Source organism: Salvia hispanica, chromosome 4 (assembly GCF_023119035.1).
Source record: "Salvia hispanica cultivar TCC Black 2014 chromosome 4, UniMelb_Shisp_WGS_1.0, whole genome shotgun sequence".
Classification (NCBI taxonomy): Eukaryota; Viridiplantae; Streptophyta; class Magnoliopsida; order Lamiales; family Lamiaceae; genus Salvia; species Salvia hispanica.
In genome coordinates, this window is record NC_062968.1 from 6709811 (window position 1) to 6733085 (window position 23275).

Below are 23275 nucleotides of genomic sequence, written 5' to 3' on the forward strand. Positions count from 1 at the left end.
TTCATTTTTTCCTTTTTCTTGTCAGTCTAATAAATGTTCCATTTAATTTCTTCTTTTATAATTTTTGACAAGGGTTCCAAGTATTTTACTAATTCATTTGATTCACATTTTATTGTTAAATCAATATAAAAGTATATGACCCACCTTCCATTAAATTTTTATACCACTTTCTTTTATAAAATCAAACAAATAAGTAAAATCCGAGCCGCAAAAAATAGGACATCTATTACCGGACTAAAGGAGTTTTATAGAATATGCTCAACCATTCACAGTAACATAAGACACAAGTACAATACGATAATATGTCTGGAACAATGACTTTTTGTTTCTTAGCTACCTCTCCAATCTTTTAATCTTTATTTCACATTTCACATTTCACATTTCACATATTATCCACAAAATATAAGAAAATTAGATCTCTTAGCCTCTCATAAAAGAAAGTTAGCAAGAATGGTTAGTCTCGACTCACGACAAATTGTAATTAAATCAATAACAGTTTGAAAAATAAAAAATGATAAATACGCACATAACAATGAGTTTGATCATCTTCGCCTTTCATCTCCACCAACGCATTTTGTGTCTCTAATCAAACAATTGAAACCGACTTTAGCCTCAAACACCCCCTAAAGCAAGCAGAGCCGCACGCAGAAATTAGGGCTTCTTCCAATTTGACAATGGTAAATGTCAGCAATCCGCAGCCTGAGAACGGCTAAGATGGAATCCAATCAGCTAAACCAGCTGAGGGACATCTTCGCCCGGTTCGACATGGACCACGACGGCAGCCTCACGCAGCTGGAGATGGCCGCCCTCCTCCGCTCGCTCGGCCTCAAGCCCTCCGGCGACCAGATCCACTCCCTCCTCGCCAACATGGACGCCAACCGCAACGGCTCCATCGAATTCGACGAGCTCGTCGCCGCAATCCTCCCCGACATCAACGAGGAGGTGCTTCTCAACCAGGACCAGCTCATCGAGCTCTTCCGCTCCTTCGATCGCGACGGCAGCGGCTACATCACCGCCGCCGAGCTCGCCGGACAGATGGCTAAGATGGGGCACGCCCTCACCTACCGCGAGCTCAGCGACATGATGCAGGAGGCCGACACCAACGGCGACGGCGTCCTCAGCTTGCACGAATTCGTCACCATTATGGCCAAATCTGCTGTCGAGTTTCTCGCCGAGCCTGAATCATCTTCCTCCTCCTAGGGTTTACTCATCTTAATTTTTTTTAAATTGGGCGAAGTGGATGTGGCATTCTAGATTGGGGCGATTATGGTGTATGATGAACTAATTCATCTTAATTTGTGAAGCTAATTGCGATTCGTGAATTGTTGAATTTTCTGTCTGTCATTATTGCATCCACCTCATATAATTAATCTCTCAAAGCCTTGAACATTAATCGATTCAGACGTCATACCAAAATCGGGTGGTTTGCCCTAATCAGATTGCGCATGAAACTGACAGTTTGGTTCTCGGCCATTTTAATACCGTTGACAAGTCCTCATCGTGTCCCGAATTCTTTATTGCAGTTAAAGAAGCCGTTCAGGCGGTTAATCGTGAAATCGTAACATATGGTTAAGGTTCTGAACTAGAACCGTGAAATTTAAATGGAATTGAAACCGTCACTTTGGAACTGGGTGTTGGTTCAAATTTCAAAATTCCGGAACTACCAGTTTCGGACGGTTCCCAAACCGGAACTGCAGAAGAACCGTGAAATCGAGCTGGAACTGCAAAAAATTCACCGAAAACCAGCGGTTCAGAGCCGTAAAGAACCGTTGGTTGGAAAACGAAATCGACGGTTTTGAAACCGAAAACTTAACCGCAAAACACCCTAGCAGTTCGATTCCGGTTCAGCAATTTCCAAAATCGGGACCGGCAGTTCTAAATCGTAACCGTCGGTTCTAGAACCGTGGCCATCCGCTTGTCTTGATGACTTCTCTAAACCTTACTTTCTCTACTACCGTTACCAATTATATTTATCAAAAGCTTTTCAGTGCTAATAAATGAATATCAGTCTCATTACCTCACATGGGGCATGGACATGTTTCAATCTTGGTTTTCACTTTTTCGCACATTTCTATTTTCTCTCTTCTTCCATCAACATACTTCATTTTTAGAAATAATACCATTTACTTCACTTTGCATATTCTAGGGTCAATAAAAGTGATCTAGAAGAAAATTAGCTTGACACAAATATGTTGGAACAAACGACCAAAGTAAAAAAACATCTCCTTTACTATGTCTACACGTCTTACCCTAAATTACCTTGGTTGTTTATTGAAATCATAAATGCATTTGCCTTTACTTCAAAGCAATCTCCCAAGTCACTTTAGTTTCTGAATGATTAAAAAACATGGTAACGCGATCAATGTGTAATAGTACTACAATTAGATCAATGGCAGTAGGGGGGCATGAATGGTTTTGAATTTTGATACACAAATTACATCATTGTGATAGCAACACATGACCAATAGTACAAAGTGCTGAAGAAATAAAACAATAATTTCAACACTGAGGCATAATTTTGAAGCAAATTAGGTGTAACCTTCCCCTGACAGCAGATGGCAATGAATAAGAGAAGCTATTGCATTCATCAAAATCACAAGCTTTATTTTTAATTTATTTTTCAAGCTTTAGGCTTTCTTTTTGGCATTCATCAAAATGACATATCACCAAACTACTCCTACTTCCAAAAAGTGAGATATAAATGTATGTGCAACTGCAAGTATCTCTCATTCCTCTCTAAAATGGCAACATTTTTATGGGCTTGTGTTTCTACCTTCTGCATTTTATTCATCGCTGCCAACGCGCAAGCACCCGCAGCTTCACCTTCTAATACCCCATCGACGACGTCTCCACCACCTACTACACCAGCCGCCCCAGCATCACCACCACCTGCAGCTGTAGCCACACCGTCAGTTGCCCCAACCACTCCACCACCCGCTTCAAGCCCGAAAACTCCACCACCACAACCTCCAGTAAGCCCACCCGTTGCAAGTCCAACCCTACCGCCGGCTTTACCACCAGCCTTACCTCCACCACAACCACCCCCCACGCCAACGCAGCAGCCAGCACCGGCCCCTGTAGTAAAACCACCAGCACCAGCACCGGTAGCACCTGTACCAGTTGCACCACCTGTGGCGCCACCGACACCTCCACCGGCTTTACCACCACCGGTCCCAGCACCAGTGGAGGTACCTTCGCCCGCACCAGCACCGGCCAAGCACAAGAAAAGAAGGCACAGACACAGGCATCATCATGCACCAGCACCGGCACCGGTGGTTGTTGTTAAAAGCCCTCCGGCACCACCAACCTCCACAGACACAGAGGACGCAGCACCGGCACCCTCACCTACCTTAAATTTGGTAATTAAACTGAATTCATCCTGATACTGTCCAAATGTCTTACAACTGTATAGCTTCTTACTGCTCGTCGTTCAATTACAGAATGGCGGCATCTCACTTCATCAGCTTGGAAGAACCAGAATGCAGGTGACCGCCGGATCGGCCCTGGCTACGCTGTTGGTTGTCAGCGGATTTTTCTTCTAAATTTATGCAAGAAGCAGACTCTTGTAGATACACTGTGGGACCATTTTGGCATTGGAGAAAGGCATATTGGCATACAGAAGAGGATCAGAGCATCAGAGCAGTTTTACCTATATGATATTCATTCTTTATCTCCAAAATGTTTTACTATCATTTTATAAATTTTAAATTTGTTAAATTTGTCATCAGATCACAGCAGATTCTTTTCCCTCAAAAATTGAAATGCCGACAAATCAAAAGCCTTCCAGACTTGTAGCATCTAAATCAATTTCCTCCTGCAGGTTATACTAGATAACAAGTCCAAGATTGTCGACAAGCTTGTGGAACTGAGAACATCCTGAACACTGTTCGATAAAATATTCAATCTATATCAGGCTAGAAAATTTTCAGCATTAATAATAATAAATCTGAAAGAAAACGAAACTAGAAACAGGATAACCTAAGACTTGGAGGAATATCTGCACAGTGACAAAATATTTATTTGATTGTGTCAGACAAATTCTTGAGTACTGCAGCTTGCTGGATAGAATTAATATTGAATATCTTCCTGTCGATTCATTGGGGATTATTATATAGTTGTATAAGATGGGCATCCCTTGTTTTCATTGGGGATTATTACCCAATCGCTTCTTCGAGCAGAGAAGTCCTTAACCAACAATAAAAAGTCTCAATAAATTTTGTAGTGTCATAAGTTGTTGAAAGTTTACTAATCTACTTGAAATATTATTCTTATTTTGTTAGCTCAAAAAGGTATGGGTTTTCTACTGTGTGGTGAACTAGTTGAAGATACAGGCCTTGGCTGAAATGACCATGGGGAAGACCAGTGCTAACTAATCAAATTCAAATTGACTAGGGATACAAGCACTAGTCATGCTTTATAATACTAACAAATCCATTGATTACCTGCACATAAACAAGCCCACGTTCATAAGCTAGTCTGTTGATTAACCTCTGCGACCGCACACCACAGCCATCACACATAAAACTTACTAACAAACGTCTTCTTGGGAGCTTCAAGTCAATAACACCCTCCTGTGAGCAAGAGCATAAGGAGCACGGCTTGATCCAGATGCTTCATCGAAATAGTTTTCAGAAATAATAGACTGGGGGCATTTACTTGAGAATTAGCTTGGACATGTAAAATTAATATAGGCTAATCGACCAAGTATTTTAACTGAATTGAGCAATATTTGAACTTGTTGGATAATGTAACCCTTCAAATACAAAATCATATACTATGTTGAATAAGATTAATTAATTACATATGCAAAAGCATGAGAGATTCTTGAAAGAAACCATTGCTACTCTATCAAAAAGAATGCTCGTTTACAAGTGCTAATTTACGTAGTGATAATCCAGCTCTTAATTGCAATCCCTAGAGACAATGTAAAACGGAAAACCATACCTGCAGGCTATCCATTGAAGAGGATTGCACTCCATTTCTTTGTATTCCCCATTACCATCTACCATCGAACATGAAATGGTCGGCGCCCTAAAACAATGCTCCGCCCCCTTATTTCCTCGATAAGAAACCCTAGACCTCCTAAAATTAATCGTCGAACAAAATATAAAATCAGAACAGCTACTATATTATAAATGAAGCAAATAAGAAACATTTGTATGATAAAAAGCTTGACCATTTCGGATTGAAAGTAGAAACCTGATGAAAGAGTAAAAACGGATTAGCGTAGAGCGATACTGCATACCTAACACTACGAACGGCGACCGAAGACGATCTGGGAAGTGTAAAATTTTCATATTTGGCGCCAAAATTAGGTCTGAATAATTGGGAATATGGAAGAGAAATTGTAGGGGGCTTTGCAATAAATGGCAGATAGTTATCAAATACGAGATATTTGAAGCTTCTAACAGCTCCCATCTTCAACAGCAGAAGAAGATGAACAGAAGCTGCAGTTTCGTTGTTCCTCTGTCCACAGAGTTCTTCGTTTCATGACTGCTATGTTTAACTGAAAATCAATATGTTTTGCTATTTTATTACTCCCTCCGTCCCCTATTAGGAGTCACTCTTTGACCGGACACGAGTTTTAAGAAATGTAAAGAAAAGTTGGTTGAAAAAGTTAGTAGAATGTGAGACTATTTTTTTATATTGGTTTTATAATAAAATGTGAGTGAATTGAGTTAGTGAAATGTGAGACCTACTTACTATTTATGGTAAAAATGAAGTGTGACTCTTAATTGGGAACGGACCAAAATAGAAAAGTGTGACTCTTAATGGGGGACGGAGGGAGTACCAAATCTAATAATTTTAGTAACAAAATTTATACATACATATGTTTACTTTGTTACTTTTTATTTTATTTTATTCTCTATTTAACACACAAAATAAATTTATTTTATTCTCTATTTAACACACAAAATAAATTTATATAAAATCTCATGCGTTCCAAAAAAAGAAAATGGATCATTATTCATGTGACCAAGGGAGTATTCTGTTTTTTATTTTCACAACATGTCAATCATCATATCCCACTAATATAAGTGGTTTCTTTTATCCTACATAGCACCACTAAATTAACATGACTTAAGAGCATCCGCATTGGAGGATGTCCCTTCAGATGTTGGACCGCGTGCCGGACGTCAGCGCGGGACGTCCGCCATTAGGTGAGGGAGAGGCGGATGCGGATGTCCGCCGCGGATACCTCACATCCGCGGCTTTCCGGCGACGTCCGTCGGGTCGTCCGTCATTGCGGTGCCACGACGGACGTCCCGATTTTTTATTTTTTTTTCAAACTCTATATATATGGCTCGTTGCAAACTCTATACATACGATTTTTTAAAAATCTATATATACGCACCAATATAATAAACGTTTTATGATTTTTATTATGATTGTCCGCCGGACATCCGCACCATTGCGGATGCTCTAAGATGTGGAGTTTTATCAAATTTGTCACAAACTTAAAAAGTAATTTAAAATATCATAAACGTTTTATGTTTGTTCACATAAAATAAGTTCTTGGTGCAAACATCTTATTTGAATCGTTGTGAGAAATACTACCTTGGTTCCACGTTAAGTGTCACATTTAGTGTGGGCACGTGTTTTAACAAATATAAATAAAAATGGGTTGAATTAGTTAGTGGATTATGAGTCCCACTTATATATATTAATTTTATAATAAAATGTTAGTAGAATTAGTTGGTGAAATGTGTGGTCTACTTATCATTTATGGTAAAAAAAAGTAATTGAATATTTTAATGAGGAGAGATGAGGTTATTTCCAAAATTGGAAAGTGATCATCTTGATTGAGACAAACAAAAAGACAAAGATGATCATCTTGAATGAGACGAAGGGAGTATATATTAGTATTTGACATTTAATTTGTTAAAGGAAATAAAAAATTACTAATTAAAATTGAACAAAATTTAAATTATGTAAATAATAAAAAATTATATAAATTTACATAAATCTAATTTTTCTTGACCAGTTTGATACAAACAATATAGTTTACTAGCACTACTATTTATAAAATTAATGCATATTAACTACATTGATCTGAATTCTTTATTCGTGAGCTTCATTGAGCGTGATTGCTTTCACTTTAAACAAAGTATCCAGTAATGATCAATGGGAAGTACTTTTTTTATATATACACAAGTATGTACAGTATTTATTTGTATAGAAAAAATGTTGACTGCTTCAGCATCAACTTGTACAAAAGGGCACTATCATTGTATCTACCATAATTTCTTCTACCTCAATCTTGATCATCCACCTCATGAAAAGGCAGTGGCACTATCTTCACAGCTCTAAATTTGCCTGCATTATTCAGATGCTCATTCTCCAACCTAATCAACAAACCAAAATGTCAAAAAATAAAAATTTAGTCTCTAACAAGATGTCAACTCATTCACCATCAAAATCTTGAATCTTCTTTTTCACCTGTAAAAGTTCCATTGCCCTCTTCTTACAACTTCAAGTGCTGCTAAGAACAACATGGTAACTCTGTAATCAACCTTTTCAAAGTTGTAGTGAAAAACAGTCTGCAGCCAAGCTAGCCTGAGCACTAGGTTCAACCCCTGCACCACTCAAGATATCCTTCTCAATCATGGCAATTTGGAAATTCATTAGGAAACTTTACATCCCATTTTGAAGATAACAGTAGATGATTGTGTACTAACCAAAGAGAAATAGTAAATGAACTTGTGGCGAAGCACGAGCTCATCTCTCAGCCACGGATTCTTGGAGTTGAACTGGAGGAGGCCCCAGTCCTTGACAAAGTCCCAGTACAGCTGATACACGGTTGCAGCGCTGGACATGATCACAACGAGGCAGAGCCATCCGGCTGTCTTCTCCTTCTCGTACGCCATTTTGGCTCCTGCAGCCAGCATTGCAGACACATATTTGCCTAGGTTGACAAGATGGCTCTTGTGCCCCTCATCAAACCAACGTCGGGCACACTGCACGTCGTTTAGGCGTTAGTAAGAATTTCGAAAAGATTCAATTATTCAACTGATAAGAATGATCATAAGACCTGCAGGGCTCTACAGTAATAAGGCAGGAAAGAAACTGCATAAGCCAAGTCTTTGTAGTATGTTGTGCTAGTGCAGTAGTTGTAGTCTTGAGTTTTGTAGCTCCCGGTTATGTAGTAACATGCTATGTACTCAATGTTTCTGAGTGTCGGGACCTGATCCACAAGAAGAAAACAGACGAATTAGCTGTCGAAAATTTCAAGATTAACTCATCTGCATTGCTGAATGAGCTAAACTGTTTACCTGGCTACAAAGTTGATCAGCCATGAAGAAATCTAGCATCAAGACCTTATAAAGAGGCGATAACGCGATGTTTCTTATCACAGAGAGCAAACGGTAGCGACTTGACTTGTATATCACGTTGAACGGACAGATCAGGACTATAATGAAAGCCTGCAAGAGAAGTGATTAGTTAACAACTTAAACACTCATGCTAGAAAAATGATCTTATTTTTGTTTTAGGATGTTGTTATGCAGTCGAAATCTACCAGCAGGAGAAGGCCGGGGATGGCTTGGACTTGAGCGTAGGAGTATCCCTTTGCCACGAGTGATAAATGGACAAACAAGACTCCAACTACAGCGGCCATCGATGAGGTGCAAATCAGGAACACATCTCTGTACTTGAGCTCCTTTGTGGGGCAGAGTTCGAAGATGAAGCTGTAGTTTATACGCGTCTTTCTCCATACAAAAATGTTGCATCCGAACAGGAAGAGGTGCAGAAACAGCATACCGAATATGCTGCAAAATTGGAACCAAAAAATTGCTTGTCAGACATAATGGTCTCAAACCTGAGATGCAATCTGCAGAAACGAGGCGTGCACTTGCCTGAGCACGGGATAGACTGTTTCCATGTACACCGTGTCTGACTTAGATCTATACATTCCTGTAATATGAGCCATGATAACATATCCTACAAAGAGTGCTACGAAGCCCCCAGCGAACAATCCTGACCGTTGATAAGACAAAAACAAGGGATCAGTCTCTCCTTTATTTTGAACTTTATTTTGAAATATTATTTATTTATGGGACACAAATTTTGGAAGCTTGATCCATTGTAGGAAAATCACCAATAAAAAACGTGACAGTGTGCGATTCTGTACGCTGAGTCGGCCTAAGATATTTCATGGCCTTCCTTTTATCCTCTTCAGCAAAATGCTTGACAAAAAGCTCCTCAACCTCATCTGCTAATTTCAGTGCCTGTAACAGTAATGAAATTTCTATAGTCTGAGACAAGAAAATCTATGATCCATGATTGGAAATCTATGCAATTGCAACCTACAGAAGAAAAGCCACAGACCCCACATCCAATCATCCTCCAATTACAATGTTTATTATTGCTAGACTATTGCTCTCCTTCATTATTTTACACACTCCTACAAAAAAAAAAAGAATGCAACTTTTTAGGCGTGTGGATCACCTTGTCTGAACTGTTGAAGAAGGAGCCCTCCACCACTCTTAAGTAAATGGGAAGGACTTGTTTGTTTGTCACCTGAGAAAGCAACATGGAACTGTCTTCTGTCAAGATGAGAGCATCCCAACAAATAAGAGATAAAAAAGATGAAGATTGGCCGCGTATTACTTACTTTGTCGAATTTCTTCAAAATCTTCACAAATGCTAGCATGTTCAAGTTCCTGAATCAATTTAAGGAACATAATTCAGTTTCTAAGAGCATAAGAAGCTATAAGTTATAGCAAGGTAGAAACTTGCAGAGGATTAAAAACACACCTATAAGTTTTGAGGTAGCCTAATCCTTTGTAGAGCTCAACGAAGGCGCCCCTAATCATCTTTTCTGCATGATGAAGCTTTTTCTTGTTGATATGCAGCTTGTTTCTCTCCGGACCACTTTTCTTTGACGACTGGTTCACCAAATCATCCCACAACAAGTAGCTGATAGCTGAGAATGTACGGGCTGGATTCGTAACAGGAATGCAGATTCTCAAGTTCTTCCCTTGGCAGTTGATCACGCAGTTGGAGACGGACTTGAGTTTCCCGTCCCCTTGCTTCATTCTCATTGATCTTTCAAGTTCACCAGACTTGGGAGATTCAGAAGATTTCACATCATCTTTGTCAAACTCACCGGTTATATTCTCCAACCCCGGCTCGGTAGTTGCAGCATACTTCATGCACTCATCATCTATTACCAAACAGATAGAAACAAAAATCAAGATATTGTTTACAATCATGACTAAATCACTAGAACTAATGAATGAGAAAATGCAATTATATGCATATATAATGCAAAAGGCAGAGGAAAATCTGGTGCATACCACATGATATAGTGCCTGAAATTGACTCCTCCTCCTTCAAGTCCTGAGCGGAAGGCCCTTTAGCCCGTTGGTGCTTCTTCACAGCGGCCTTAAGCTCAGTGAGAATCTCCATTTGCTTCAACAACGACTCACCCCTCTCGAGAAACTCCTTCTCCTTTGCTCTGTAAAACTGGTTCACTTTGTTGAGTTGGAGATCCAAACAAGCAAAGAAGTCGACTGCAGCATCCGTGTCAGCAACCTGCTCCAGCAGCTCAGTCTCGTACACGTCTGTCTTACTAGCCGAGCCTGCAAGCTTGCGGTGTACCTAAAAACACAGTGATTTATCAGATAAAAAGCTTCGAAATGAATCAAAATATCAACTCTGAGATCAAGAAGGCACAGGAAAAGTACTTGAATGACCCTTGGCTCTCTCTGCTTGCTGTCAAGAAAAGTATGCCTTCTCAAAGAAGATATGATGAGATTAGAAAAGGAAGTGTTGTGTTTCTTGCTGTTGGTGTTTTGGTTATAGAAAATTTGTATTTTCTTGACAGCCTTCTTTAGATGCCAGTAATCCACAAAGGCTTCTTTCCATTCAGGAACCAACTGCCCCTCAAACTGCTTTGAGAACTTCACCATTTTTGGACAATGCAGGCCTATGCTGTTTCAACTAGTGAGTGAAGTAGTGGAAGGGTCTGAGATCCCATTATATATGGAGAGGAAAAAAAGGAATCTTTATTCATGGCCATGGAGACAGCACATTCTGTTTCTATCCGATACACGTGTTTTTATCCTATGCTCGTCCCACTTGGAAGGGTATAACGAATGGTCTGATCTCACCGGAGAATCGTCTTGTGATAAGGTGTTGCAGCGCTCGAACAGCATGCTGCTGTTGTGCCTGCTTTGAAAAGGTTGTTGCAAAGATTGTGTGAAAATGTGTGTGTGTGTTTTAGTCCATTTTTGCATGGGATGAGTTGGTTTGTTGAGAAAGTTCGTTTTTTGTGCTTTCTGGTCATGAAAATCAAGAGGTGGTTTCGCTAATCATATAAAGAGCTGGCTATAATTAGAGCAGCCAGAAAATCCACTAGATTTGAGGACAAAAAAGGTGTAGTAATTCGAATTCTCCCAACTTTGAAAAGTTCAAATTTTGATACTTAAAATTAAGTTAGGAGCAACAAGAAATGGTGGTTGTTGGTAGAGTGTAGTATATTTTTTGTGTTAAGTCCAAAATCAGTTGTGAATAGTATATTGAGTGAGATGCTCATGCTATTACAACTAGTGATTATTGGTGGTGAAAGTTGTAAGTTGTATTGTTCAATTCCTTTCCATAATTATATTTTGATTATGTAACAAAGCTCCTTGTTTTTGCATGAAATTTCATAAAATCATTCATGTTGTACTTGTTGGCATGATGAAATGGACCAACACAAGTTGTAGTTTCAAATAGGGAATTAGGAATATATGTTTTTTAATATAAAAATAATAAAATGATTACGGTTGCTTTAGTGGATGCTGTTAAGGAAGTTTCCAATATAATCGAACCACGCTTTTTGGGGAATTATATCATACTTTAGTTGAATTAGTATTTTCAAAGGAAAAATAGAACATTTGACATGGGTATAAAACCAGCACAATTCTTGAAATTCTAGCGAAAGAACATTTTTCTAGCTCAGTGCATAGATTCATTTTCCCATCTTCAAATTTTGCCATGTTTTACTTAAACAGATTGGATTATTTTATCACGAGGGCATCGAATCGAATCATGTCATCATATCATTTGATACATTCGATTTGTATTAGTTTAACTGTAATATCAGATTTCTATTATATTACAGCTACAACACATTTTCTTTCAACTTTTGTTGAAAATTCATATTATAATTTTCCAAATTTTTTTGGGCGGTTTGGCAATTCTTAGATAGTCTGACGCAATTTCGATTCCTAAGTAAAGGTGCTTACACAAAGTAAAAAGGCAACCTTGCTCTGATTTTATTGAAGATTTGATATGAAATTAACAGCTCCAACCCTTGAATTCAACAATTTCGTCAAAGTTATTTTTAAAGACTATCAATAGTAATAAAACGAAATCGAATATTCCCATAAATAGAATAACAAAAATTTTGAAAAAGAAGAACTTAATTTGGCTTATTAGTTATCCCCTTATACATTTTCCTACAGGGGTGCATTACCCTCCTTATCACCCCCTAGTATAAAACATAGGATTAATATAAGCCCTTGGATCTATTAATCTAATGGCTTTGATTAAAAGCATCGCCGTACATTATTATACCAATTTCGTACATTAAAGGGCAATTTGGGTATATTATTGTTACATCATTTATATGGGTTAGTACATTAACTTAATTTGTATATTAATGTGTTAATAATGTACATTAATGTGTTTTAATGTATATGCCCCTTCTACGTAATGTAGATTATAATTTTTTTACTAAGTGACGAAAGTTATATCCATTCCCCAAGGGTTTAGTAATCCATGAGGTTAGGGTGTAGTACCGACTCAGTAACACAACGTTCACTAGGGTAATCTTGTGGATACTATACCCTAGCCCTATGAATGAGTTAACCCTAGGGGACTGGATCTAACTTCCACCGGTTAGTGAACGTTATGTTAATATGATGGTACTACACCCTAGCCCCATGGACTACTAAACCCTTGGTGAATGATGTTAACTTTGGGCCCGATGTGTAATACGATGCTACATTATCATGGGTATATCGTACATTATCATTGGTATATCGTGCATTATCACTGGTATTTCATACATCACTCTCCGACGGGGTATGGATTTGTGAATTTGTAGATGCTATATAGTATAACTTCCATCCGCGAATTCATACCCTGGTACATTATCATGGGTATATTGTACATTATCATTGGTATATCGTACATTATCACTGGTATTTCGTACATCACTTTCCGTCGGGGTATGAATTTATGAATTTGTGGATGCTATATAGTATAGCTTCCATCCGTGAATTCATACCCCGGTACATTATCATGGGTATATCGTGACCGTGAATTCATACCCCGGTACATTATCATGGGTATATAGTGCATTATCATGGTTATATCGTGTATTATCACTGGTATTTCGTACATCACTCGCCGTCGGGGTATGCATTTGTGAATTTGTGGATGCTATATAGTATAGCTTCCATCTGCGAATTCATACATCGGTACATTATCATTGGTATATCGTACATTATCATGGGTATATCATGCACTATCACTGATATTTCGTACATCACTTTCCGTCGGAGTATGCATTTGTGAATTTCGTAGATGTTATATAGTATAGCTTCCATCCACGAATTCATACCCTGGTACATTATCATGGGTATGTTGTACATTAAAGCTTGAGACCTGTACATTAAAATACAATTTTCATACATTAACATCATGTACTAATAGAACATAATGTACAAATATAACTACATCATGTATCGAAATCATGTATAATTGTGCTTTACCATTTTTACCCTTTTCGATTATTTTATTAATTTTTAAATTCCACGTGGCTTCCATATCAACCATCAGATCACACCTAATCAATGGATGAGATTAATTTTCCTTTTTCACATATTTTTACACATTAATTTGAATACACCCCTTTTCCTACATTTCATAAAACAATTCCCAATTATCCTAAAATCCACTAATATGTATATTCGCCTGAAGTTTGGTTATTAACTATTTATTCGAATTTTTGTCCCACGATGCCATGTTATATACTCTTTTGAAGTCATGATAATGTCAAAATGAAGATTGTGTATTCATCAAGCTTTTAATATAATTGCTATAATTCTGATCTGATAAAGAGCATAGGATTCTAGATTGAGGTTCCATATATGCAAATCTATTACCTATGTTATTATTAATCGCAAATGTTTATTTCATTTGAGAATATCCCACTTTAATACCAGAAGCAACTCATCTTAAAATGGATTAGGAGCATCTTTATTCTTTTATCATGCCTAATTCCTTGGATTTTGGATCCAATTAGAGCATATACTTCTTTAACTATTCTATTAAGATTCTTGGAAATTATGTAACTTTTCAAATTAGATTGTCGTTGGTTTAACTCAAATCAGTATTTTACAAACATAAAATGCTATGATTTGATAGATATCTACAATGGTCGTATATTTTGTTTGCTTCATACGGCAAAGCTCTTGATAAAACAACAGTTTTGTTGTATATATACTACACAAGCATATAATATACCCTTTCACTCATAATACAGAAAGTTAACTATATTAGAAATTACAGTTTGGTAGAGAATTTTAAACCATCCAATCAAACAATAAATTCAATATGTATAAATGTCACATAAGAGTACTATATTTTAGGATAAATTGCTAAATAAATCTTGGTATTTGGTCAAAAATTGTCTCATGGTGAACCTCTTGGTGGTATGCATCAAGCATAAAAATGAAATGTAATTTGACAACAAGGTTTTCACAAGACATAACTAATCAAGAGACTTAGAGGACAGCTACTTTTATTTTGGCAAAGCTGAGTAAATTGATTATGATGTAGTAACAGACTTCTGGCCTGAATAATAGTAATTTGGCTAAGCGCAATGCTATACTAAAAGTGGCCCACTTAAAAATTGTCTTGGCCCAATTATTTCTAAATCCAAACAAGTGTGCATTCAAACATGGCTGCATGTGGAAATTACTAATATACTAGTGTTTATGGTTTAATCGATTCACACACTAACTCACTCTAATTATTAATATATCTTTAAAAAGGACCATGTGCTAGGCAGATAAAGTAATACTATTGTATTGCGATTACTGATTTGTAGAGGTCTTTAACATGTGGTTATGGTCGCACATATAAAAAAATACTGTGTATTAGGCATAGGCAATAAATATAGTCATAGTACTCTATAATTTATAACGGAGTATTGAGTTTTGACTTACTCGAGTCGAGTCGACACTAATTAGTTTTCCTCGACTCATTATATCTTGGAGGTGAATAGGTCTCATTCTTGCCTCAAATAATAGATTGTTTGCACACATAAAAAGGATATTGTTTTGTGAATTAAAAAAATCTGTTTTTGTCCTAACTTGAATATATTCTTTAAACAATTTTTTTCTTCAACATTTTACCATATCTAACCTCTATTCAGACTCTGCTGTTTTGAAATTGTTTCTGTGTTGCTTTAATAGAACTTGCTGATAACAATTGATAGCATGATTATTGCCCTTTTGGTTACTAAAGCTTTTGGCATTTTTTTTATTTGACCACATGTGTACCGAATCTGCCTTTGGCGAAATCCGACTAATTCTACTCGATCAAATTTGCAAATTAAGGCTGAAATCTTTTGGCATTTTAATTGGCCTAACTACCATTACATATACTTGATTACAAGTCCATATAATTCTACTCAATCAGATTTGCAAATTAAGGCTGAAATCTTTTGGCATTTTAATTGGCCTAACTACCATCACATATTTCAATACATTATTGGATTATCTTTCTTAAAATTTATCTTTAGTCATTCATGCATCTAATGCCTAGGAGTTTTAATTTTCTATATGCTGGAAAGAAATCATTTTATTTTTGAGAACAGTACATCTACCTAAAGGCAAAAATCACTAGCCGATACCTAATTTGTTTTGTAAACAGAATTTTTTTTCTCAATTTGACTTATACTAGTTGGTTTCTTTACTAATACTTCGGTTTGTGTTTTTTTTTTTTTCGTATTTCTAATGATCATAAGAGCATCCATAATGGATGTTCTAGTGAAAGCCCTAGTGGTTGCCACATCAGCATGCTCTATCTTTCTGCAATGGTGGAATCTTAGTGGATGCCCTATCTCTTATGCATTTTTCATTTCAAATGTAATATTATTTTTTTTATGTTTTGACATATTACAAATAGAAAAATTAAATATTAAATTAAATGAAAATAATGCATTACTTAATTTTAAATTTTTTTTTATAAATTTCATATTTAATTTTAATCAAATAAAAAATAGCAAAATATAAATACACTATTATAGAACACAATAAATTTAAATAAAAAACTTACATTAATCAAATAAAAAGAGAAAAGTATAATAAAGGTCAAAATAAACACTTACATTAATCGAATAAAATGAGAAAAGTATAATAAAGGTCAAAATAAATAAATAAAAATATGTTGAGTTTGGGGCTTGAACACACAACTTCTATAATTTTCCAAGATATATTTACCATTAGGCTAAACATAGATTATGTATTGAAATTAAACAAATTTTTACATAAAGCAACAAAAAACTCTCTTTTAAGTGTAAAACTAATTGTCCCACATCGAAATTACAAAGAAATTTGGAGTTGAAAATCTATCTATAAAACTACTCCCTCTGTTCCTTCATAGTTGAGTCATTTTTCCATTTCAGGAAGTTCCCTCATAGTTGAGTCATTTCCATTTATAGTAACTTTTTCCTCTTTCTTACTTTACCCTCTCTTACTTTATTCTATCTAATTTATTCATTTTTTACTTTATTCTCTCTACCTTTTTCTCTTTCTTACTTTTTTATCTATTTATTTAACACACTCAACATTCATTTCTTAAACTCCGTACCGAAAAGTTCCGCCTCAACTATGAGGGAACGGAGGGAGTACCATTTATCCCACATCAAAGTCATAATGAAAATTGGAGTTAAAAAACATATCTATAAAAGGTTTACTCAAGTAATGCAAAACTTGCTCATTTAGTGTGAAGGATTATATTATACAAAAATCGAATTTTTTTTTAAAAAAAATTCCGAGATCCGGCTCGGGCGTTGCCCAATCTCATGACGGATGGATCGAACGAGAGATCGGTCGCGACTGAACGTTCGGTCGTCCTCGGACGCGTCCGACGTGTGCAATGGATGTCCGATAATACCCGAATAAATGCCCGATAATGCCTGAATCCGATCTTCGGGTGTGAGATTAGGCATCAATGTGGATGCTCTAACATAAATTATCCAAAACGACAACAAGTAGTCAACAACAAAAGGGGAATGCGTTTTATAAGCGAAAGAAGAATATAGAAAAATTTAGAAAGGACAAAAATCTGATAACTCCATCGAAGATACCGAACATAGCCTATCAAAACAAGCCACGTGAAGCCACAACAGTGGGTCCCGCCCCATTCCTCCCCAGAAATTCAAAATTGTACTCCTACTACGATCCATTCATCTCTTCTCTTCACAACTGTAACCTCTGCATTTGCGATTCATTTCCGATCAATGATCACTACCCAAACCTCAAACAATTAGTTGGGATTCGCCAATCCCAACTGTATAATTTCTCAAACCTGTTTTCTACGTATAGATATACGTATATACGCATAATCATGAAGCCACATCTGCTTCCCGTATCAATCCCGAACGGCGCGCCGCCATATTCTCGGATGATCAAGGCTGCACCGGACACGGCGTCGTCTTTGGCAGCCTCCGCGGCAATGCTGATCGGATCGGAACTCGATTTGGGGGCGGCGGTGTCGAGGATTTTGATGCCGCCGGAGGAGGAGAAGAAGAAGGACGAAGGGAGCCCCCTCATTCCGAGGACTTCCAGCTATACGGAGGCGGCGACTTCCAATTCCTATCAGCACCAGAAGAGACGCCGCCGCGCCGCCAGTGATAACTCCCTTTTGACTCTGGAAGGGGGCGGCGGCTGCCGCTCTCTCCGCCAGGACGCCGGGAGAGATGCCTCTGATACATATCTGGTTACTCGAATTGGATTTCAGTTGCTGCGATATATTGGGTAATTATATTGATTTGATTAGGTTTTTGAGGTTGCGAATTGTAGATTTTGAGCATCGATTTTCTGTTGATTGCCGCTTCATAATTTGAATTGTTGTGCTTGAAATGAAGATTTGAATGCTGTAATTATTGGAAAGGTATAAGGAATTAGGGATTATATACTAATTTCCAAAAATAGATGTATCCTTTTCTTCTCTTTCAATCAATCACGGATAATTTTGAGCTTAGCTTCCAAACAAATTCTGAGATTTTGTTTTTCTCAGGGTAGGCTTCAGATTGATCACCAGATTTCTTGCCCTTGGCTGTTATTCTTTCCTTCTTTTTCCTGGATTTCTTCAAGGTTTGTGTGTCAACATATATTCCATGTAGACTATCTAAAATCGTGTTTATAGTATGCTCTGATTTCCTCGACTTTGGCATTCTATAGAGCATGGATGTTGTTTAAACATGGCCTTATTGATCTACTGCAGTGGGATATTATTACTTCGTCTCTGATAGAGTACGTAGAGGTATATTTTATGGCGACCTTCGCAGAAATAGGTGAGCTTTCACTAAGATCAGTGGTAGGAAGCTTATTGATGTTGTTCTGAGTTTCGTACATGACTAAATTTGTTTGGTGTAGGCTTGATCTGTATTTACCGAAAAATAGTGATGGACCAAAGCCAGTCATTGCATTTGTAACTGGTGGAGCCTGGATTATTGGGTATGCTTTTTATGCTTATTTCCTTTCGAGAACATATTAATGTTTAGTTCTAGTACTCTTTTGAGCAATATTTTACATTTCTAAACTAAAAAATTCTGAAAGAAAAAGAATTTTTAAATACTCACATAAAGAGGCAGCATAAAGGTACAAGCATGATATCTTTTGACCTCTTACGAACAATTATTGACAACTGTAAATGTTGATGCAGCTATAAAGCGTGGGGTTCTCTTCTAGGACAACAGTTATCAGACAGAGATATTATGGTTGCTTGCATAGATTACAGGTAGCATCAATATATGTTCCATCACTATTTGATATATAATTTAGTTGGACAGTTGTAGATTGTTAGGAAGTGTCATTAATTTTTGGCAAACTTGAGAAATAAGCTTTACAATTTGTCAGAATTCATGAAGTAGTTCCAGCAACTTCGAACTGCGAATGACATGCAATAAAATGCCAATCTTTATAGGAGAAAAAACCAAAAGTAGTTCAATCTGAGTGTTGCAGGAACTTTCCTCAGGCAACTATTGGTGATATGGTTAAAGATGCTGCTCAAGGTATCTCATTTATATGCAACAATATTGCTGAATATGGAGGGGACCCTAACAGGTATTTTGCTTATTTTGTTGCTTAATTTTTCTTTAATAAGCTTTTGCATTTACATATCTCATAATATCCTATTGTTGTTTTATTTATTTGTTAGAGTATATGTAATGGGACAGTCAGCCGGTGCACACATTGCTGCTTGTGCTCTACTAGAGCAGGCAATCAAAGAGGCCAGTGGCGAAAAGACTTCATGGAGCGTGTCTCAGATCAAAGCCTATTTCGGTTTATCTGGAGGGTGAGCATGCACACAAACTGTCATTCCAGAAGATTGCTTATTGCTAGAGAACTTCTTGGATTATTGTTAACATTCGTCTTATTACGAAGACTAAGTATGATATGGTCTAACAAAATTTAACTTCCTTAAACATTCATGGACAGGTACAATTTGTTGAACCTTGTAGATCATTTCCATAATCGAGGTTTGTACCGCTCAATTTTCCTGAGGTATGGACAGTTGCACATTTTCTGCTCTGAGTGATCAATATCTAACAGAAAATATCTTACTCTTTCACTCTCTCCCTCTCTCTTTCCCTCAGCATAATGGAGGGGGAGGAATCACTAAAAAAATATTCTCCAGAAGTAATGGCTCAGGATCCTAACAACAGAAATGCTGTTTCTCTGTTACCTCCTACAATCCTTTTCCATGGAACTGCAGACTATTCCATCCCCTCCGTTTCCAGGTCTGATCATCAATTCCGTGATTATAGTTCACTGTCTAAATTAAGTACTTTCATCGCTTTAAAAAAGATAACTTTCCCTCTCAAGTAAGATTTTGCTCAATTTTCTCCACTTGCTGGCTGATTTTAACAGCACAAGCTTCGCTGAGACCCTCCGAGGCTTGGGAGTGCAAGCTGAGTCGATCTTGTACGAAGGCAAGACGCACACAGATGTGTTCCTTCAGGTATGATGAGGCTAACAAGTTTACTGAGAAAACAAAAAATGCAGCCTATGCCTGTGAAATTTTCTATCTACTCTATTTATTAATCGGGGTTTTTGTTCATGTTGGATTGATTATTGTGCAAAAAAATCAGGATCCTATGAGAGGTGGCAGAGATGATATGTTTGAAGATTTGGTGGCCATGATTCATTCCGGAGACCCCGAAGCTTTGGCAAGGGATACCACAGCACCTCCAAAGAGGCGGCTTGTACCCGAGTTCATGCTGCGATTAGCCCGCAGTGTCAGCCCATTCTGATTATTAATTTCACCAAATTTATAGGTCTGGAGTTGAACCTATTCTTTATGCTAGAAGCCTTGTATATAGATAGACCTATGTCTGTGAACTGTCATGGACTAACATTAGCATATTCTTGTGGCATTTGTTACAGTGTAACATTATTGATTAAGGGAATCTAGGTAATTTTGTTGTTTGTTGTTTGTTGTTTGTTGTTTGTTTGTCATCAGAACAGTGTATTTGGGAATGCTGTTGAAAATTATTTGCAACCATTTCTAGTTTTTATTTTTGTCTCCTTGGGAAAAAATCACTATGAATTGTATTGATAGATATAGAAATATGTACTACTAGTTGTTTGTAAATATGGAGGTTGAATTCCTTAAAAAGATGTTTATGAAAGTGCAGATAAGTAGAGACAATCATCATTTTATTATCTTATTAATTATTTTTATTTTGGTCCAGTATCTTAGAATTAGAATATTTCTATTATAATTTTTTTTTTCTCTAATGAAGTTTGATACATTCCTCATTAGTGACTATATTTCATTAATTATTGCTTTCTATCTTACTTTTAGTACTTATTATTTATATATTAAAATTTATATCATTTTTAAAAGATACTCTCTCCGTTTGCGAATAGGAGTCCGTTTTTCTATTTTAGTCCGTCCGCGAATAAGAGTCCCGGTTCACTTTTACCATAAATGGTAATAAGGTTACACCTCCCAATAACTCTTTTTACTCACATTTTATTTAAAATTGTGACTACTATATTGCGGATGAATGAAGTATTAGTTTTAAAAATCGGACGTAGTAATAAAATTTTTGGGCTGGGCCATGGTATTTGAGGCATGACTGAATATCAAGCCGGCCGGGCCAAGAACCGCCCAAAACTACCGGTTATGGTTTATGAAGTACATTATACACTCTGAGTAATTATTTAAAATTTGTGACAAATATGTTAACATATTTTATGTGTAAAGTCATAAAGTGGAGAATATGTAAAGTCATTTTGTTAACCTAAAATGTAGGAGTAATACGAAAAGGAATTTATGCATGTACAAAACAAAATGGAGTATCCTATCAAACAAGAAGTCATCTAATAGTCAACTGACCACTAACTATTATCATGGCCGTTGATCAGTCCAGTTCAAGAGGCTTACTCGGATTGCATAATTTGCATTTAACTTCTCTGAATTAATTCTTGTTGACTTTATGTTTAACAGTATTCATTTATTTTAATTGTGTAAAGCATTGTCAATACGATGTAATAATGCCCATAATTTGCATTTAACTTCTCTGAACAATGATTTTTTCATTTCTTTTCCATCACTACAAAATAAACAGTGTTTACGAGCACCAATGTGCTCGGTATAAGGCCAAAAGTGCTCGGAAAATTGGGAAATACCGAGCACTTTCCAAGCAATTCAAGTGCTCGGTATTTGCTTCGTCGGAATATTTATCCGAGCAACGATAGTGCTCGCCAAACTGGTCAACTGCGATCATTCCAAGCACCTTGCTGTGCTCGGAATACTGGGCTGAATTTACGTGTGCTCGGAAATTCATGAATACCTCCATGTGCTCGGGAATTCGCGAGCACATGCATATATGCTTGGAATTTTCGAGCTGATAGCTTTGAAATATATCCAAGCATATATAAGTGCTCGGAACATGTTAATTTTATTTTTTATTTTTTAAATTAATATTTATTATTTTAAAATTAATAAAAAAATCAAAATAATTTAATGAATAGATGAAGAAAACAAAATTCAAATAACATTAAATTAAATTAAATAGTGTTACAATTGCTTTGTTATACTATTCCTCCTACACCATTACAATTTGTTTACCCAATGTTAAGCTAATTTGAATCCGCTTGCACTTCTCTAATCTGCAAGTTGTATGAGTTTGTGGCCCCATTCATCCTCCATAGGTACATCTTCAGTTGTCTCCGTCTTCAATGTTATTCATTGTTGTATGTTTTCATTTTAGATTATCCAGTGAGAATCTCTCATCCAACATCTCAAAAATACCATGTATTAGAGAATCATCGGAGGGTGGAGTGGAGTAGAGTGTCCTATCGATGCTCCTTAAGAAATCTACACAATAGACAAAACATTAACATAGATATGAAAAAGAGGTACATATTCTTGCTGGAATTGAATGCATATAAAGATGACATACTAAACGGATGAAGGCAACAGTCACCTATTATCTCCATGCATCAACAACTTGGAGAAACACATGATATGACACAAACTTATCATCAAAATCAAGAAAATTTCCACCAGAAGATAGAAAAGGGAAAAGAAATTAAACTGAAAATCAGTTTAGACTATACCTGACAACAGAAAAGCCAGAAGAACTAGCTCGGGCAACCCGATATCAACACACTTGGCAACCTGAAGAAGCAAGGGAAGAGGGATCAGAGCACAATGGTTTGAGAAATGGAAAGGGAAAGCTATCTTCTAGAAGAGATCTTGGCATATGCAAAAATGCTGGTTCAAGAGCTTCATGGCTAGTTCGAGACTTGAAAATGGGACTAGCTCCGTATCCAGGACCTAAAGGTGCATTAGCTCTGTATGAAATGAAAAACACTCTGTATGAAATGAGAAAAACACATTGGAGGAAGTGTATACCGGAATGAATTTTGTTTGATAGTCAGCAACTCAACGTCAGGCTGCATATAATTCATAAGTAATTTCCTATATTTAGCGGTCTCAAAGATGTGGAGTAACAAAAGTACAGAACACCTCA

General features: G+C 36.9%; 5 protein-coding genes across 5 annotated transcripts; 3 read left to right on the forward strand and 2 right to left on the reverse strand.

Moving 5' to 3' along the window:
• Nucleotides 1-330: 330 nt before the first annotated feature.
• Nucleotides 331-1330, forward strand: LOC125222504 (probable calcium-binding protein CML16). The gene has a single exon (XM_048125157.1). It carries the CDS (start codon nucleotides 682-684, stop codon nucleotides 1198-1200), a length of 519 nt encoding a protein of 172 aa, XP_047981114.1. The 5' UTR covers nucleotides 331-681; the 3' UTR covers nucleotides 1201-1330.
• A 1375-nt stretch (nucleotides 1331-2705) lies between these two features.
• On the forward strand, nucleotides 2706-3727 carry LOC125222502 (lysine-rich arabinogalactan protein 19-like). Its single transcript, XM_048125154.1, has 2 exons — nucleotides 2706-3359; nucleotides 3441-3727. Exons 1-2 carry the CDS (start codon nucleotides 2706-2708, stop codon nucleotides 3540-3542), a joined length of 756 nt encoding a protein of 251 aa, XP_047981111.1. The 3' UTR covers nucleotides 3543-3727.
• On the reverse strand, nucleotides 3440-5486 carry LOC125222503. Its single transcript, XM_048125155.1, has 4 exons — nucleotides 5246-5486; nucleotides 4945-5082; nucleotides 4443-4611; nucleotides 3440-3883 (listed from the first exon to the last, which is right to left on the reverse strand). Exons 1-4 carry the CDS (start codon nucleotides 5416-5418, stop codon nucleotides 3827-3829), a joined length of 537 nt encoding a protein of 178 aa, XP_047981112.1. The 5' UTR covers nucleotides 5419-5486; the 3' UTR covers nucleotides 3440-3826.
• Nucleotides 5487-7116: 1630 nt separating this feature from the next.
• On the reverse strand, nucleotides 7117-10934 carry LOC125223836 (phosphate transporter PHO1 homolog 1-like). The gene is made up of 13 exons (XM_048127132.1): nucleotides 10689-10934; nucleotides 10299-10602; nucleotides 9757-10165; nucleotides 9614-9662; nucleotides 9448-9519; nucleotides 9098-9227; nucleotides 8856-8976; nucleotides 8519-8768; nucleotides 8274-8423; nucleotides 8033-8185; nucleotides 7680-7958; nucleotides 7441-7577; nucleotides 7117-7346 (listed from the first exon to the last, which is right to left on the reverse strand). Exons 1-13 carry the CDS (start codon nucleotides 10911-10913, stop codon nucleotides 7256-7258), a joined length of 2370 nt encoding a protein of 789 aa, XP_047983089.1. The 5' UTR covers nucleotides 10914-10934; the 3' UTR covers nucleotides 7117-7255.
• A 6521-nt stretch (nucleotides 10935-17455) lies between these two features.
• Nucleotides 17456-20806, forward strand: LOC125219189 (probable isoprenylcysteine alpha-carbonyl methylesterase ICMEL2). Its single transcript, XM_048121096.1, has 11 exons — nucleotides 17456-18041; nucleotides 18304-18380; nucleotides 18511-18580; nucleotides 18663-18743; nucleotides 18952-19026; nucleotides 19251-19352; nucleotides 19447-19584; nucleotides 19728-19793; nucleotides 19886-20029; nucleotides 20160-20250; nucleotides 20381-20806. The coding sequence occupies exons 1-11, from the start codon at nucleotides 17632-17634 to the stop codon at nucleotides 20540-20542; spliced, it is 1416 nt and encodes a 471-aa protein (XP_047977053.1). The 5' UTR covers nucleotides 17456-17631; the 3' UTR covers nucleotides 20543-20806.
• Nucleotides 20807-23275: the final 2469 nt, after the last annotated feature.

Excerpts from the sequence above, each read along its gene's own strand:
- LOC125222503 (XM_048125155.1), bottom strand. The coding sequence starts at position 5,418 with ATGGGAGCTGTTAGAAGCTTCAAATATCTCGTATTTGATAACTATCTG. Across the intron at positions 5,083-5,245 it reads GTCGCCGTTCGTAGTGTTAG|GAGGTCTAGGGTTTCTTATC; the intron begins GTATGCAGTATC and ends GATTAATTTTAG. Across the intron at positions 3,884-4,442 it reads GTGGGCTTGTTTATGTGCAG|TGTTCAGGATGTTCTCAGTT; the intron begins GTAATCAATGGA and ends TTTATCGAACAG.
- LOC125222504 (XM_048125157.1), top strand. The coding sequence starts at position 682 with ATGTCAGCAATCCGCAGCCTGAGAACGGCTAAGATGGAATCCAATCAG.
- LOC125222502 (XM_048125154.1), top strand. The coding sequence starts at position 2,706 with ATGTGCAACTGCAAGTATCTCTCATTCCTCTCTAAAATGGCAACATTT. Across the intron at positions 3,360-3,440 it reads CCTCACCTACCTTAAATTTG|AATGGCGGCATCTCACTTCA; the intron begins GTAATTAAACTG and ends GTTCAATTACAG.
- LOC125219189 (XM_048121096.1), top strand. The coding sequence starts at position 17,632 with ATGAAGCCACATCTGCTTCCCGTATCAATCCCGAACGGCGCGCCGCCA. Across the intron at positions 20,030-20,159 it reads TCCATCCCCTCCGTTTCCAG|CACAAGCTTCGCTGAGACCC; the intron begins GTCTGATCATCA and ends TGATTTTAACAG. Across the intron at positions 20,251-20,380 it reads ACACAGATGTGTTCCTTCAG|GATCCTATGAGAGGTGGCAG; the intron begins GTATGATGAGGC and ends CAAAAAAATCAG.
- LOC125223836 (XM_048127132.1), bottom strand. The coding sequence starts at position 10,913 with ATGGTGAAGTTCTCAAAGCAGTTTGAGGGGCAGTTGGTTCCTGAATGG. Across the intron at positions 8,424-8,518 it reads TCCCCGGCCTTCTCCTGCTG|GCTTTCATTATAGTCCTGAT; the intron begins GTAGATTTCGAC and ends CTTCTCTTGCAG. Across the intron at positions 7,347-7,440 it reads GGGCAATGGAACTTTTACAG|GTTGGAGAATGAGCATCTGA; the intron begins GTGAAAAAGAAG and ends TTTGTTGATTAG.